At 36.6% G+C, this 18664-nt stretch overlaps 1 protein-coding gene across 1 annotated transcript in view; it reads left to right on the top strand.

Moving 5' to 3' along the window:
- TMPRSS15 (transmembrane serine protease 15) overlaps nucleotides 1-18664 on the top strand; it is a 110283-nt gene that overhangs the window by 44741 nt on the left and 46878 nt on the right. The window contains exons 11-14 of the mRNA XM_037055552.1: nucleotides 8620-8725; nucleotides 9019-9169; nucleotides 11129-11264; nucleotides 18534-18623. Coding sequence (XP_036911447.1) covers nucleotides 8620-8725; nucleotides 9019-9169; nucleotides 11129-11264; nucleotides 18534-18623 — 483 coding nt within the window. The remainder of the gene's footprint in view (nucleotides 1-8619; nucleotides 8726-9018; nucleotides 9170-11128; nucleotides 11265-18533; nucleotides 18624-18664) is intronic.

The raw sequence follows: 18664 nt of genomic DNA, 5'->3' as shown, positions 1-18664 counted from the left end.
TTATCTTATACCCTGTAGACTTGTTGAACTTCTCATTAGCTCTAATAGCTTTTCAGAATGCCTGAGAATTTTCAGTAAACAAAGTCATGACATCTTAAAGTGAAGACTGGTTTACTTCTGAGAAGCTCTTTTAGTCCCTTCATGTTGTCATAATAGAATGCCACAGATTGACTGGTGTAAACAATGGTCTCTTCCAATGAGGTCACTAAATCCCCACATGAGGGCTCCAACCTCGAGACCTAATTAGCTCTCAAAGGCCCATCCCCATATATCATGATATTGGGGATTAGGGCTTCAACACGTAAATCTGGTGGAACACAACCATTCGGTCCACAGCAGAAGAAAATAGGGAAGGGCTCATTCTGAAACACAGTCCCGAAAGAAGTGTTGTGATATGTAAGTACATTTTTTACGTGAATGGGATATCCAATTTTGATTTTCAGTGGAAATATTAACCCTGGAGACCATATTTGACTGAGTAGGCCAGAAATCATGGGGAATCACCATGTGATAAGGAACTCGTGGTACAAAGACCCCTCATGAAAACCTTGGATGCAAGTATTTATAACACCACATGTAATCAGTGAATAAAAGTTACAAATCAAGAGGTGATATAGACTTTACAAAGTAAAGACAGCTACAAAAAGGATAGAATAGAATTATGTGCATTTAGATAATTTTCTTAGTACCTTACGGATCAGAGTATGATTCAATTCTGAAAGCACATATGAAAATCTTCTTGTAACCATGCATGATTCAAGGCATTGAGGGTGGAGATCATACACATATCACCACTTCTCAGAAGTTTTTCCAGAACCTACATGTTAAAAACCCTCCTTTCCATGAAGTAGTACAAGCATCTTTTTCATTTTTTCTTATTACATGACATTATCTTTGCTTTCTTACTCCTTTCTTTTCACCAGTGTTCCTTTCCGGAGTAAGAACAGGTTCTTTTTAAGCCTTTGAATGTTTAATATATAGTCAGCGCCTAAATCTAATTAATATATATATAAAATAATTTTTGAGTATATGAATGTACGTGCAACTTTGGCTCAATAAGTCATTTCTGAATGAGAGTTACTGGTGGAATTAAATTGCTTACAATACAAAGGGATCTACGCATATGTGCATTCTAATTTATGATTAACAGCCACCTATTTTATTTATAGAGATCAATGTTCTCATTTTTCTAACTTGAAAAGTAAATGGCTGATTTAATGTCAAATGTTAATTACATCTAGTAAGAAAACATTAAAGAGTTAATTTTTTCAAGATAGAAATATATCTGACTAATCCATATTCTTTAAACAATGGCATGCCTAGAATAACACAATATGGTATCCCACACTACTTCAACTTGATCAAAAAATTTCTTAATAAATTACTTTTAATCTATCTCCACACTCCTCATTAAAAGGCCTGTTCAAGTTTTTCTTCCACTTATTTATGCAGGAAGATTTTGAGTACCAGGTCCTATTCAGGCAGGCAAAATATATCTGTGAACAAAACAAATCAGATTTTCTGCTGTCATAAAACACATTCTAGCTGGCACTGAAAAATACAAAACAAGCCATCTGCCTGACCAGTGATTACATTTGGCGGGTATGTTAAAGGTGAAGAAGTGCTCCAGAAAGTATGGTAAAATATGGTAAGGGCCATGGGAAAGGCAGGTGTGAGGGCGAGACTGCAGATTAGAATAGAGTGATTGGATTAGGGCTCATTGAAAGCGCGGCATTGGAATGAAAACTGTAAGGAATTGAAGGAATTAGAAATATACTGACAGATGGTTCCAAACAAAGGGAACAAAGCCGGGGGAAGGCTGTAAAGGGAGCACACCTGACCGGCTGGAAGAAGAGCCAGGAGGCCAGCTGGCATGGCTGGAGTCATGTAAATAGGACTGGTACAGCCCAGCTAATAACGGGTCTTCTCTGGCTTCAGCCCTTTTTCTCAGTGGAATGAGGAGCTATGGAAGGTTCTTGAGCATAGGAGTGAAAAGATTAATTGACTGGTAGAAGAGTTTGTGGAAGGGCAAGAATGTTGTCATAGAGACTAGTGGAAGGCTGTTGAGAGCATGGGATTGTCAGATCAGTGGGCACAGATATGGTGAGAAGAATGTCGGTTTCTATATAAAGTCTGAGCGTTAATAGGATCCTGCTACATGAGCTACCAGTGTGGACCTATGACAACAAAAAAATAGCCTGCATAGATGGCCAGTCTCATGAAACCAAATATGTTTAGTATGAAAACTTGTGACGTTCATCATCTTAATTGATCTTTTTTGAATAAGTTATTTCTCAGGGCCTGATCCTCCACGGGTAAATTTTAAATCTACAAAGTGAAGGCTGACTCCAAAATGATAATCACCCTGACTGTCTAGAGAAGATTGACCTCAAACAGTCAAATAATTTGACCACTTTTTTTTCTCCACTGTAATAAAAAATCGCGTCTAGCACACTTGAACAAGAGTAGTTAGTGGGAAGTGCGGAAAGCATTCATAGCTCTTCACAAGGACAGATGCCTTTCATGTACTTGAAATCTTTGATGTTCAAATTATCATTTTTCTCCTTTTATGTCATCAGAATAAGAGATGAAATCATTTCACTGACATTTGAAGAATAGAAGTGCATTAAAAGAGAGAAATGGTTTCAGCTTGCCAACAGATTTAATAAGTAAAGACATGGGATGAAACTGACCAAAGTGAAGCAGGTTGAATGTCAGGCAGAGGTTTTGAACAGTTGGGTCGGAAACGAAGTCTCAGGTAGTCGTGTAGCAGGAGTCATTTAAAGGGAGACCAGTCAGAGCAGTTCAGAGCCCACCAGAGGCAGCAGAGTAATGAGAATGGTTGATAGGGCTTAATAGTCTTCTCCATCTCTCACACCCCAGATTTTATGATGTACCAGTCATCCCCTGCCCGCAGCACTTTTCTTCCAACCTGCTTTTTTTTTTTTTAATGTCAGAACATCCTACCTCTGAAATGGAAGAGAATTAAATCTCTCCTGCTGTGTGTTCCCCTCCATGCAGGGGTTTTTGTTCTTTGCCTTCACTTTAAATGACAGGAAAGTCTGAATGAAATAGACAGACTTTGAATTAACATGGCTTTAGGGAAGAACATCTAAGCCCTTCAACTTTTTGAGTCCTTCTAAAGCTCTCTCTCCTGCCAGGGCATCAGCTCCTAAATTTCTGCACAGTCCATTGTAGCTCTTAGAAGCAGAGTGAATTGGTGGAGATTCTGGCAGCATCTCCGGTATTCAGAAGTAGCCCGTTTGCTCAGAACGTTCAGGGAAAATGAGATTAGTAATGTGAAAACTTTAGAAGTGTAGAGGTCACTACACAGACCAAGGGCTAGACAGACCAAAGAAAGAGTTTCTTAGTTGCCCTTTCTCGATGAAATCATAGTTGTTTCAAATGCTTAGTGGTTAGCAGAGTGTAGTAGTAAAGATCATTAAACTAGGGATCCTGAACTCTTAGCTAGGTTTAAATCTCAGCTCTGCCCTTTCAAAAATGTTGTCTGTCTTCTGACTGCACCATGGCTCCCTCACCTGGACAGTGGGGTTGATGGTAACAGTGCATGACTCGAGGCATGTTATGAACATTAAACTGATTATGGTTTTAAAATAGAGAAATGCCTGGCACATAAAATGTGCTATATAAATTTTGGTATTATAATGATTTTATTTTCATGCTGTAAGTGTTTAACAGACATAAACTGACTATGGTACTCTTCTCAGTACTATCTGGGGGAGAAAGAGTTATTTTGTTCTATTTTCAAAAATATATTAAGTTATTTAGATACCTACATTTCATTTAGCACATAGATTTTTATAAAATAAGTATAACTCTAGAGTTTTCAAAGTAATTTTCTTTATTTCCTTATGTTTGCCGTGATGTTAAATTTTAGAAAATAATACTACTTTCTAATATTGATAGAATCTAAATTGGGATCATTCTCCAGTGTAAACCTTCCAATATCTATGTACTAGGTTTGGTTTTACATATAAATAGCAACTTGCAAAGTGAATTAGATTAATCTATGTTCTTCTCAAGTTTGGTCTGCAAGTTTCCAGAAAGTTCTACTCTCTCTCCAGTTACCGCTGTCTCTACAGCACCCTCAGAACATATCCAGCACTCTTTCTCCTTAACTGGGATCCTGAGTGGGGGGAGGTTAGCATCACTTCATAGAGAAATAAGCAGAAACGAGAGAAGGAAGTTGTAACGAAAAGCTAACGGCTCAAGAAAAAGGCTCATCATGTTTTTAAACTAACAAAATATGTTCAATTTTCTGGATTTTAAACTGACTCCGAGGTTAAGTCCAAGAGCTCTCAAGATATTCCAGAAAGTTGAGGCTTTTAAAAGAAATTATTGTGAAAGGATAGACATTTTCACATGGTAATGAAAAATATCTAATTATTATTTTAAAAGATTTTGTTTATTCATTGATTGATTGATTTTAGAGGGAGAGGCAGGGAGAGAGGAAGAGAGGGAGAGAAATATTGATATGCAAGATAAAAATCTATTGGTTATCTCTTACACACCCCTGGTAGGGGACCTTGCCAGCCACCCATGCATATGCCCTGACCTATAATCAAACCAGTGACCTTTCTGTTTCAGGAATGACACCCAACCCACCAAACCACACCAGTCAGGGCAATTATTCTTTTGTGTAGTACCTCAGTAAATTTAAACATAAAAAAGTAAGTCAAATCAGTGTAACATGTATCTAAGCAGTATAACATAAAGCAACATTCACCTAATACATATACAGAATTCAAAAATTAACCAAGTGTCTTTCTTTTTCTTTAAGTTTTAATAAGTCTAAAAAGTCACATTTGGATATAATATACACAACTTTTAAGTGACATCAGAGAAGTATACTTGCAACTACGAATTCAAAAGAAGTGGTCACATCTAATTAAGAGGACTAAGAGAGGCTTTTGGAAGGAGATAGTGCTCTGATTTAAATGACTTTAAAAAATTAGTAGGTTTGACAGGCACAATTGGAAGAGAAAGTGGAAGGACAGGAAAGCAGAAAATAGTTATAAAATTTGTGGTCTTCAGCAATTAAAAAAATCTAATTTTGTAGGAGTGCTTCATATAAATAGATGAATTATTAGAACTATGACTAGAATCTGATACTGAAGTCATAATACAGAAAGACTCAAACATCAGAGTGAGTTTTTACTTGGTTGAATAAATAATAAAGAGATAGTAAAAGATGTTGAATAAGGAACCCATTAGATTGCAGAGAGGGGACATTATAAGCAGTGGTGTCGGTGATGAAAAACTCTGGAGAGTTACAGAGCAGGGGCAAAGATTTGGAAATCAGAGCAGCCGTGACAATCTGACTTAGTCATAGACCCGAGTGTTATGATGTTCCTACTCCTGCACCTGGTGGGATACTCCAATAGAAATACTGTGTGGACTTCTGGTTCCCCTACTCTGAGTAGAACCAAATGGAAGGACAACTAACAGAGAGTTTATTCAATGGAGAAGCAAAATGATATTGTGTCATATTAAAATTATTGAAGACAAAAGGAATGGATTTAGGAGAGCCATCATAGAGGCCTTTAAATATTTGTAGAGCTGACATAAATTCATCTAATCTTTAATGGGTTCAGGAGGCAAAATAAGAAACAATAGATGCACAACAGTTTGCTGTTTCAAAAGAACAGAATTTTCTAATTATGTTGATTATCAGACTGCCTTGGAATGCAGTCATTCCTGCTACATTTAGCCTGTCTTAAGCAGAGGTTAAGTGACCCCTACAGGCAAAATGTTGCAGAGGAAATTTAAGGACAATTGGTAGTTGAACTATGTAAATTTTTATGTAAATATAATTCTCTACTTTTAAAATTCTTAATTTTATAAAGAATTTCTTTCATTTTTTAATTTTTTAACGAAAGAATTTAGTTGGTGTCACAGAAATATTAATTCAATATATTATTTTACTATATTCCAAAATATGCTACCTTATATGATTTTATTATATTATATTTTTTGAAATTTATTTATGCAAAATTCATTAAGTTACTACACAAGACAAAACTCACAACATCATGATACCTTAATCACTCTAAAAGCTTCTAATATACTACTATTTAATAAGTAAACAATAGATTCAAAATTTGTAAAGAATGTGCAAAACTCACCACCAAAGAAACAAACAACCCAATTAAAAATTGGACAAAGGACCCGAATAGACAGTTCTCCAAAGACCTACATATGGCCAATAGATGTATGAAAAGACGCTCAACATCACTAATTATCAGATAAATGCAAATAAAAAACCACACCTGTTAGAGTGTCTATCATCAATAAATCGACAAACAGCAAGTGCTGATGAGGATGTGGAGAAAGGGGAAACTTTTGTACTGTTGTGGGAATGCAGACTGGTGCAGTCACTGGGGAAAGCAGTATGGAGATAACTCAAAATTAAACATGGATCTGCCTTTTGACTCAGTGATCCCACTTCTGAGAATATATCTGAAGGAATCCAAAACACTATTTCAAAAGAACATAAGTAATCCAATGTTCATTGCAGCATTATTTACAATTGCCAAGATATGGAAGCAGCCCAACTGTCCATCAGTAGATGAATGGTTAAAACAACTATGGGACATTTACACAATGTAATACTACTTGGCCATAAAAAAAAAAAAAAAATTGCCCTTTGAGACAGTATGGATGGACCTGGAGAACATTATGCTAAATGAAATAAACCAGTCAGAGAAAGACAAATACCATACAATTTCACTCATATGTGGAATCTAATGAACAAACTGAGCTAATAAGCAAAACAGACACAGACTCATAGATGGAGAGTAGACTACAGCTAGTCAGGGAGGAGGTTAGAAGGTGAAGCGATTGAGCAAAAAGGAGAAAGGGCTCATGGACATTGACAACAGTGTGGTGATTCAGGGGAAGGGTTTAAGGGGCCTAAATGCTAATGGAAAAAATACAGTAAAAAATGTCAAATCATAATAAATTGACTATGAACATGGTCAAGCATAAGTAAGAACATAATGTATGTTTATGTTATAGAATTTCAGTTAATTTGAAATATTTTTTTAATTTATTTAACTTTTGTTCAAGTAATTTGAAATATTTTTAAATTGGCTATCCATTTTAGTACTTAATTTTGGTATTCAGTGGTATTTTATTTCCTCCTCAGCTATATTCTAAGCAACTAAAAGTAAGGTCATGGGGTGGGGGGCGGGCAGGGTTGGGATTATAAGACAGAAACCTGTACTTGAACAAGAATTAAATAAAAATTATATTAAAAAAAAAGTAAGGTCAACTCAAAAGGGATTTGCAGTTGGGCATTTATGGTGTGTTTTCTTAAATATCTCCTCTGTATCTATGCTGCTTTTGCTATTGAGCTGAATAATTAAGCACTAACCATATAGTTAAAATAAGTACTCATGAAATATTATAGCATTATATAAAATATTAGTAATGTATTAATAATAAAATGTTAAACATGTATTACTTTCTTGTTTACATTTTGTATATAAATTCAAAGACAGTGATTATATTTATTAAGATATTTGACCAGGACTTCACCTTTATAAAAATACTTATTTATTCTGAACAATTTTTGCCTCACTGATCTAAACGTGCTCTGATTATTGCTGGCTCTACTAGCATTTTTCTTTATGTCTTCTCCTTACTCTGTTATAAATAAATGTTTCATTTTTAGGCAGCACTGGCTATAAAAATTCTGTTGGAAAGCATAAGAGAAAATATACTTGATGTCAAACAAACACCAATAAAATGAGAATTATCTGATATTTGATATTCTTCATAATTTTGTTATGATGATTCTATTTTCTGTCATAATATTTTAGCAGCAAACTCAGAGTTTAAAAACAATTGAAATCCTCTAAGAAAATGTTCAGGGTATTTTCGTCCCAGTGACACACTTCCCACATTTCCAATGACTCAGATCATTTGTTGGAATAATGAATTTCAGATCAGAGCGCACTTTATTCACCAGCTTGAGCATTGAGAAAGCTTTTAGGTGGATTAGCCTGCTACCTGCTTCTTTGTGATCTGATTAGTTATCATTCAAAGGAATATGGAAGATGAAACCATTGTAAAATTAGGTAATTTCTTATTTAGAGAAACGCAATGTAGTCCATGGAATAAAAAAAACTGACGGGCTTCAAAATTCTTAACTTTGTCTTCAAATCTATATTTAAATACTTGCATGCCTCAGAGGTTATTCCAGCGGTATATCTAATTAGTCTCATGGACTGATTGTCTCTAAAGAGTGAAATAATCAAATCATCTAATAAATGAGAAAAAATATTTGGATGAGATAATACAAGAAAACAATCACCTGGAGGCACTAAGTCCAAGTTTGATATATTCTTAGGTGCAGTTCAAGGCTCTTGTTTTATAAGGTGGAAGGTCCAGAGTTGAGAAGCACTTTTAACCTAAGTAACAATTCACTACGCCAGAGACAGTGCCTTCTGGGTTTCAGTCTAATGTCCTTTTCACTCTACCTGAATATACTTTCTTATATTTCCACCTTAAATTTGTTCTTTTCTGCTGATATCTCACATAATGAAAATGCTCATATTTAACTGAAGTAAAATGTTTTTGGTGTTTTTTTTGCAGGATTTTACATTTCCACCCCAACTGGACCAGGAGGGAGACGAGAAAGAGTCCAACTTCTAAGCCTCCCTTTGACACCCCCACTGGAACCAGTGTGCCTTAGCTTCTGGTATGGCATAGACACATGTTAAATAGCATATCATTTCATGAGTAACACTGCCTTCCTCAGATCGCAAGGCTTCAGCTTCACTAGATGTTCTCCCAAGTTTTAGTGAATGAGCCATTATTTTTCCAACAGATAAAGAAGTAAAATGTTGGGAGACTTCCCAACCCTTCTCTAACAACACCCTCACCCAAGAGAAAGGGAATATTTCAAAGACAGTAAAGGTTTTAGAAGAATCCTAAAATGCCTTTATTCTAGTGTTTTAGGAATCCAATCACTTTGGTTTCTTTCCAAACTAGGTATTACATGTATGGTGAAAATGTCTACAAATTAAGCATTAATATCAGCAGCGACCAAAACACGGAGAAGATAATTTTCCAAAAGGAAGGAAATTATGGAAAAAACTGGAATTATGGACAAGTAACAATAAATGAAACAGTGGAATTTAAGGTTGGCAAAATATTCTGTGTTTTATTATCATTTACTTGTATTCTAAAAATGGTGATCCAATTATAATTTACAGTAATATGCTGAAATAATTTATTTTGTAAATACAGCAAAGTCACTTTCTCTACTTTCATAATCTACCTTCTTTCTTTAATCTTTGAGTGCTTCTAATTTTATTTATTCACTGACTCATTAAAAACCACTTATTGCGGAATAATTACCTCAGATAGCACTACTTAGAGAGGGCCATAAGGTCTGTGGAAACCTGGTAGGATATTTCAGCTTTTTAAAGCAATTTTCCTAGCACAAGCTAACTGTGTCCTGGTATGCCCCTGTCTTACCTTCAACTTCTTACAAATACCACCAGGATCAGCCCTGCACTTTTGCTTTCCTGTTAGAACATCCACACCTATCATTATCCAATCACCCTGCCCCACTCAGACTCAATCTTCATTCCCTTTAAAAGCAAATTCTATGAGCTGTATCATTGAGAAATCTCCAATCATTTATTTCACATTAGGGTGAATTAATGTTTCAGATAACAGCTTAATGGGTTCTCTTCCTAAGGGTGTTTACAAAATGTAGGGTTATAAAGGCCAATAGTTTGACCAAGTTAACAATGTTTTCATTGGGTAACTTCAGACAAGAGCATCTAACCTTCAGAGATGAATTTTGGGATGCACATTGTCATCAGAAGGCTTCGGTTTTGTCCCATGACTTTGTATAAAGGGGAGCAATAATCAATAACCCTCATCTCTATTTCCCCCATTGTTCTTTACCTTTTTCCTTTTTCCTTTTTTCAAATTCCATCTTTCAATTCTGCTATCTTTTTTTCCACCTTTGCTTGTTTTCTGATCATTGAAGGAGGTTAAAGGAAATGGAACCTCAAAGGAGCGCAGAGATGGCAGAAGCACGGACGTAAGAGCTGCAGTGGCCAAGGCTGGCTCGACTCACTGAACTTTTTCTAAGTCATGAAACTGGGGCAACTTTTTCAAAGTTAGCTCATCAAGCAGAGAGAGAGCATCAAATTCTACAAACGTTTTCGCCTTGGTTTTGCCACTTTGTTGTGAAATCTTAAACAAACCATGCTCGTTCCCTTGCCATTCAGCTTGCACATAATGAAAGGGAAAAATAATTCTTACTTTGAATAGTGTGTGGCATGAAGTAGGTGAAAGAAATGAACAAAAATGAGTGAACAGATAACTCTGTAGTGTTGGGAAAATGAAGTCATGTATAATGGGACTGACATAGCAATTAGCATAAAACAGGTAAGTATTCAGTTTCTGTCCTTTCTTTCTTACACAGGGGAAGATTTGGGAAAGTCTGGCTAAAAATACTCACTGCCCCTAAGAACCTAATACGCTTCATATGACCACTGGGTCTGTCTCCCAAGTCTGGGTCTGTGTCTTCTGGGCGTTACCCTCACCCCGTGTCCCACACCAGCTTTCTGGGTGAGCCACAACCAGTACCAGCTGCCCCTGAATGGTCATATTGTCCCCCTGCCACACTTTCTCCATTTCAGATGATCTAATCGATGTATCTTTTCTTAGGGCCTATATCCTTTGAGAAGGCAAACAAGTACTTGGATTTCTAATATCGGGGGAAGACTCTGGGAGAAGTGTGCTCTTCCCTGCCAGACCTTGTCTCTGCCAGACCCAATACAATGGACTATGACAGCCTCGTGTGACAAAGAGGCATAGACAGGGACAGACTGTGGCAATAAGCCTAATTCTGAAGGAAGTTACTATTAAAAATTAGCCTGGTATGAACACATAATAAAGGAGGTGGGCTCAGCAGAAGCTGGAGGAGCGTGATTCAGCTCCGTTTCCCTGTGTAGTAGTAACTTCTTCTCAGATATTTGAAGATGGCAGTATTGGTTCTCCAGAGAATACTGAGCCACAAAAAGAATCAAATCAGAGACTATTTGAGTGGAATCCTTTCGTATGCCTCTCTGAATTACAGGTTTCTTTCAACGCTTTTAAAAACAAGCTCCTGAGTGATATAGCATTGGATGACATTGGCCTAACACATGGGATTTGCAATGTGAGTCTTTATCCAGAACCAACTTTGGTCCCAACTCCTCCACCAGAACTTCCCAGTAAGTAACCTTAGTGTGCATTTTCCCTAAGACATTAATATTTTCAACTAGGTCTTTGTTTGGCTTATTTTTTACCTCAACCAGTATTTTTTCACTGAAAAATCTAAGACTTTAAAATATAAGTAAAATGGAAGCCAGCAAAACATTAAATGTTGTTTACATCAACTCATAATCAAAATCACTCACTACATTTTTGCACATCATATTTATGATAACTTTAGCACCTTTTGAGAATAATATTTTTGAGAATAATGAACGTTTCTAATATTTTTGTTTTCACTAGAATACAAAGCTAACACTCCATTGTCCAATTGTCCATGTGACATGTGGCATGGCCTATATATAGTCTTTTGGGAAGAAGCTTTATAATTTTCATAGCCTTCTTAAGGAGTGATGTCAAGATCTCAAAGGAAGTTTTGCTAAGCCTGAAACCCACCAAACCCCTTTCCAGAATAATTCAACAGTAATGATTGGGCCAGGACTTTGAATACACAGACCCAGGTCACACAAAAGATTCTTGTCCTGAAGTGGTGACTGTAAGTCTTCGCATGTGCTCCCTTCACGGAACCACTGACATGTTGCAGTTCATCAGTGACCAGGCTTCCTGGTGTTTTATGGGGTCTTTTACCTCAAAAGAGTGAAAACGAAGCCTGTGTCTGCCTTTGCTCTAAGTCAAATTGGAAGCACAATGGGTTCTATTCATCAATAAGTGATCCAGAAGAAAAATTTTCTTGGTGGAAGTAACAAACATCTGACATTTTAAAAAGAGCAAAATTTCATTATCTAAAATAAAAAAATTAAGATAATTTTGTCATAATATCTTACATATAAATAGAATGTTATGTATTATTTCCCATTCAAAAAATATGTCTATATAATCCGTATACTCCTGTTATCTATTCCAGTCAGAAAGAGAGAAAGATAATATGATGCATGCACTGGCCTGCAGTGCCTGTGGTATTATGGATGGAAAATCAAGACAAATTCACACAGACTACCAAGTCCTGTGGAGGAAAAGGGATGGCCTGGCTACTCCCTCAAGGGGTGAGAGCCTCAGAATGGCCTGGTCACCCTCTCAAGAGGAGAGTACCCTGACCCTTGCCTAGACAGACTTTTATTGTGTTTTTTTTGCGCAGGAGTTCAGGTACAACTTATTAATCATTGACAGGCAGTAAACAGTAGATAGCATACAAAGAACTATTAGGGCTTCTTCTAAGTCAGGGTCTATGAGCTAAAAGGCTACAAAATTTGGGAAAACAAACTCATTTTCTGCTGGGCCTTTATTATTTAACTAAAAGAATTCTTAGCAAAGCAAGCTTCACAAGATTTTACATATTCTTTCTCAGGCCTAATCACCCAGGGACCCCGCCTCTTCCAGCCCAAGGCTGCACCACCCGCTGCCATTGTTTCAGGCTTAAGTCAGGCAGAGTAATTCCTTACCGATAGCGAAGGAATTCTCGGAGACTTCTCACAGACAAATTGAGGACTCAGCCTTCATCAAAGCCAGGGGGCATCCATCACCGCCTCTTTGCTGCAGCCCCCCAAGTCCTTCCCTGAGGGCCTCCCAAGTAATCATGTCTGGCTTGGGTTGCACCCCCTCTGGGGGGGGTCATACCCATCATTGACTAACCGACCAAGCATTGGGGGTCAGAGATGGATGAAGCAGAAGCAGTGCTCCTGCCAGGGAGACAAACTTTGTCTCCTTAGTGGCTCACAGTCCGAAGGTTGCTCACTCAGCCTTATCCATGGGGGGCGGTTACAACTCCTGAAACCAGGCCGGGTGGTTCCCAACAATAATATCTAAGTGTCAAGGAAGTATGCTATTTCTGCATATTTTCACAATAGGGAAATTATAATGGTAGAGTAACCCATTGATTTTAATACATAAACTTCAAAATTTTTTCCAGAGTCTATTTGTTCCAGTTTCTAAATGGTTCACTTCAGGGCAATATTTAGCACAGCAGAAAATGTTAATTGCCATCAAATGCATTCTGAACAATTTCATTCTAATGCCATTTGCAATAGGTTCAGTGAAATTCTTAATATGAGCAGAGCTTTCTTGGTTGCAGATCGCTGATTTGTTTAAAGAGAAATAAAAGGAAATCTTGGCTGACTGGCTCATAGCCTTTCTTTAGCTCTTCTTGTGAGTTTTAATGAAAAACTAATAATAATCCCTAGCAAAGATCAGGGGCCTCCCTTATTTTTAGGGATCCCAGCTGTGCCTAGTTCGGGGAAGTATAAGGTATTTCCCTAACTGCAGGAATTCTTCCATTTTATAAGTTCAGTCTTGCTAGGACCACTGCCTCATGACAGCAGCACAAATAATGGAAATGCAGGAGTTGTGTTGAGAACTCTTTAAAAAGGAAAGTTTTTTCTACAAATATCCTGTCAATTATAGCACAACTGGGATGACTGGTGAAAAGACACCTACCAAATCATATCAGTATCTACATTTTAATTTCCTGACTTGTTCCTGTGGCTATTCTGTTAAAAGTAATTAAGAAAAAAACAGGACAAACAATAGTTTTAGCTATTTTATTTCTTACTTTTGTTCTATTTGGCCATTACTAGGCCGTTTTCCATTTCTAAAGGTAAAGTAAAAGTTCATTTGTAAAGTTTTTTAAGTATCCCATTATACTTAGAGCTAAATAATTTAACTTTAGTGCTTCATGTAGAAAGGAATCAGCACCTACCTACCACTCTTGTAACTGATGGCCGTATCTAGCAGAACCACTTCCCTTTTAGAGTGTTAGTGTGACTTGATATTCAAACCCTTAACCAATGGCATTAAGTCTCCTCATTTATTTCTGTATCAGTGTATTTTGGGCTATTTTATCTCTCTACCTCTTAACCTTTAAAACTAATAGCCTATTTATTAGAGCTATCATTGACTACATGGCTACCAATTAAAAATACAATTTAAACCAAAAAAAATGAGCATTTGAATTTTATTGGCATAAATATAATAAAAATATCATCATCATGGTTGGGCACTATGGCCTGTTTGTAGAAATACAAATTTTTATAAACTGAACACGGATATTGATGAGAGATTTTTATATTACAAGCGAAGCTTCTCAAAAGTTTTCTGTAATACTGCTATATGGCTCTGTACCGCTACGATATTGATGTTTGTTTTATCAAAAATCTTTCATTTGAACCCCCTCATCATCACTGAAGCTGGGCTCTCCTCCTTTTCATCTCATGGTGACTGTGTCCACATTGACACACAGCTCGTAGATGTCAGAGCCCCAGGGGCACGGTAACAAATTAATCAGAACACAAATCTTTGAGAGAACAGCTCCAAGAAAAAGAAAAATGAAAGAGTTTAACAACTGTAAATTAATAGAGTTCCCTGTACCAGACAGGCCATTTAACTCCCTTTCTCTGGGTGGAAATGGTTTAATCTAATAACCCAGCATGACTGTGGTATCCAGAATTACATTTCATGAGTCTCTGGCTCTTCCATTAAGAAGCACACACCACGTTTCCACAACAGCAACACCACCATTAAAATAAATAGTGTCAGCAGAGGCAGAATGGCCAACAGTGCTTCTATCAACTCCTTATAGTCATGTGTATGCAGAGTAACTGATATTTCATTAAGTCAAGGATCAGAGATATATTTCACCAGTTAGTTATTTGATATAAAGGTATATTTGAAATGCATTTCAAAAAGTACTTCTTAAGTATTTTAAAGGAATGAGTTTTCCAAGATTCCTTTTTATTGGAGAGGTTCTATGTAAACTGCCTGCCTTGACATGTTTAATAGTTAACCTTGACAACATCTGTGTGCTGGCTGTGTCTTTATTAAAGTTCTACATTGCTGGTGAAAATGAGGCATCAAGAGAAAAGAATTCCCTGGTCTATCAAGCTTACTATTGGATTCCTTTCGGCTCCTTTCTTGCATTAATAATTAGCCAACTACACTAACGCTACCTACTCATCTACATATAATGTACTGTTAAGTGTGTCATTATGTAAAACTTCAGTACATTCTCTAAAATGTCAGCAAGTAGTAGCTGATTTTCAAATTTTTCTGTCCCTTGAAGAGAAAATTAAAATGATTATAAAAATCAACAACAGCTTAAGAGGACTAAATGGTAATGGGAAAAATATAATAAAGATCACATTTGAAAAAAATCAACAACAACAGACAAAACAGAAACAGAATACTTCGCTGACCTCACTGGCCATGACTGAACGTGCATGAGGAAGAGCTGCTTTTGCCCAGCTCTCAATATGCAGTGTTATTTTTCCCCCACATTTCAACTTTTCCTTCCCCGTGAGTTTCGTTGGGAATTGAAGGAAGCGTTCGTAGCCCTTAGAATTATTCAAGTTAAATGAATATGAGTTAAGGGTGTTGCAGTAGATACTTCTACAGAAATCTTTGCAAGACTATTAGTCACAAAAACAGGAGTGGAACAGCTGTTGTGAGAGCATACTATTCTCTTTGCCTCTCTCACTTCTTCCAGGGGATAATCTGCCCTTGTTCTCACTATCACTTTCTATGACTCAGATATCTTCCCCAGCGCCCTGTATACAGTGCTTTCCTCCTTCCTGATATGCCCATAATTGATCTTATTTGTTAGTGCTTTCATTAATGTTCCCTCCTCCCCTCCTTCTGTCTATACCCATCAAGAATATGTCATATACTCATCAAGCGCCACTTACTGAGAATCAGTCTGCACCTCGCCTGTGCCTTGGACCAGATGGTCAAAATGCTTCAGAGTTTAATCAACTCAATAGGAGATTGCAACGTGCTGTGGGAAGAGCTTGTGATTAACTGAGTTGAAGTTTTGACTTTGACATGAAGTGAATGTGTACGTAGCAAGTAACAGAATACTGACAATGCTCAAATTGTCCATTTAAAATAGAAATTATAATAGTAATACCTAATCTGCAAGTATGCATTGAAAATCAGCACTGAATATGCCAGGCAATGTGTAGGCATATTTTATAAATGATGTTTGATTTTTGCAACAACCCTGAAAATATCTAATATGTATGAGAAAACCAAGCCACAAACAGACAAGGAACTAACTGAGAGTGACAATTTTAATCCACCGACTCGAACTCATCTTTCTCTTATATACCATGTTCTTTCCCCAAATGAGAAAATATTTATGGAAGCACTTTGCAAAAAATAAATTTGTGTAAGAGGTTTTATTATCCTTGCTAAGCTCATCTGGGTCCAAACCAGCCTGGCCCAGGAGGGTGTATCAGGTGGACCGGACCCTGCCACAGGGTAGGTTGACAATGAGACTGCTCTGAAGCCACAGTGACTATCTCTCTGCTCCATAAAATACATACAAATAGGGAAGATGCACAGGACTTTCATAGTGTCTGCAGAAATAAGGCAGGTTGTATGTAAACTAGTAATCTAAGAAGAGAATCTGACTGTGGTATTGCCATAGCTGTAGAGATATTTAATTATCCCTTTTATAATCTGATTCCTTTCTTATTGGGAGTAAATAATTCCAGTGGAGAGTCTGCTATAATAATAGGAAAAATATATACTTATTTCAGTTTTCTAAATTATTCAAATTAGGTTGCCTTTATTCTTTTTATCTAAAATGTAACATGATAATAAAAACAGAAATTGGGATACCAAAAATAGTTTATGAATTTTATATTACTTTGTAATTTTCTTCTAATAAGCAAGAAGATAAAAATAATGTAAAGAATGCCAAAAATTTCATAAACTTAATCTACCTACAGAAAACATTATACTTGCAACCGGAAGGTGTCTCCTGGATTCTGCTAGCACATTTGCATTAAGTTCAGTCCCGACTTGACTCCTGGACAATGTTGGGTAACAGGTCACTCTACAACGATAATTAAGCAAGTGGAGTTCCAGTTTTGCTCTCTTTCCCAACAGTCAAATGCCTCAATAAACAGGATGATGAAGCTTCCCCCCTACCCAAAAAAAAGTTTGAGGAAAAAGCAAGAAATGGCAAGATTAGTGATTTACTAAGCCTNGTATGTAAACTAGTAATCTAAGAAGAGAATCTGACTGTGGTATTGCCATAGCTGTAGAGATATTTAATTATCCCTTTTATAATCTGATTCCTTTCTTATTGGGAGTAAATAATTCCAGTGGAGAGTCTGCTATAATAATAGGAAAAATATATACTTATTTCAGTTTTCTAAATTATTCAAATTAGGTTGCCTTTATTCTTTTTATCTAAAATGTAACATGATAATAAAAACAGAAATTGGGATACCAAAAGTAGTTTATGAATTTTATATTACTTTGTAATTTTCTTCTAATAAGCAAGAAGATAAAAATAATATAAAGTACGCCAAAAATTTCATAAACTTAATCTACCTACAGAAAACATTATACTTGCAACCAGAAGGTGTCTCCTGGATTCTGCTAGCACATTTGCATTAAGTTCAATCCCGACTTGACTCCTGGACAATGTTGGGTAACAGGTCACTCTACAAAGATAATTAAGCAAGTGGAGTTCCAGTTTTGCTCTCTTTCCCGACAGTCAAATGCCTCAATAAACAGGATGATGAAGCTTCCCCCCTACCCGAAAAAAGTTTGAGGAAAAAGCAAGAAATGGCAAGATTAGTGATTTACTAAGCCTTCTTAGAAGAGAGTGGCAGATGTAATACCTGTCCTATTATCTTTTTCTTTTTTGCTGCAGAGGATTGATACCTTTCTTACTCATGAAGCCTGTTTACAAAATGTATTGAGCAGAAATGTTTCCTCACCCAAGTCATTTTGCAAAGTGCTGGACAATAGTATGGCCTCTTAGAGGTTCACAGAGAACAGTGGAATATGTTAGGTTTTGAGATCTATTTACCTGTATTTTCTTTTTTCTTTAATTTTCTTTATTTTTATTAAATTCTTGTTCAAGTACAGTTGTCTCGATTTTTCCCCCATCACTCCCCCACCCCAGCCATCCCCACCTCCCACCCTCAATCCAACGACCCCTCTTTGGCTTTGTCCACATGTCCTTTGTCCATGTTTGTGGACAATCCTGCCCCTACTCTCTCCAACATCCCCTCCCACCTCCCTCTGGTTACTGTCAGTTTGTTCTTAATTTCAATGTTTCTGGTTAATTTTGCTGGCTTATTTGTTCTGTTGATTAGGTTTTTTACTTAAGTGCAAGATTGTCCCATCTACATTTTAAACCCTAAAATGTATCTATCAAGGTAATATTATTTGCTAGAAAATTGGACATTTTCTAGCAAATAATATTACCTCTCTGAAATAAATGTGACGTTATGAGTGATTTTGATTGTTTTCCTTTACAGCGGACTGTGGAGGACCCTTTGAACTGTGGGAGCCAAATACAACATTTACTTCTATGAACTTTCCAGACAACTACCCTAATCAGGCTTTCTGTGAGTCGTTTCTTCAGACTATGAGAAACAATGGAATATTT

Source organism: Sturnira hondurensis, unplaced genomic scaffold (genome assembly GCF_014824575.4).
Source record: "Sturnira hondurensis isolate 20B ecotype Veracruz unplaced genomic scaffold, ASM1482457v3 Scaffold0008710, whole genome shotgun sequence".
NCBI lineage: Eukaryota > Metazoa > Chordata > Mammalia > Chiroptera > Phyllostomidae > Sturnira > Sturnira hondurensis.
This window is presented reverse-complemented; position numbering and strand designations above follow the sequence as displayed.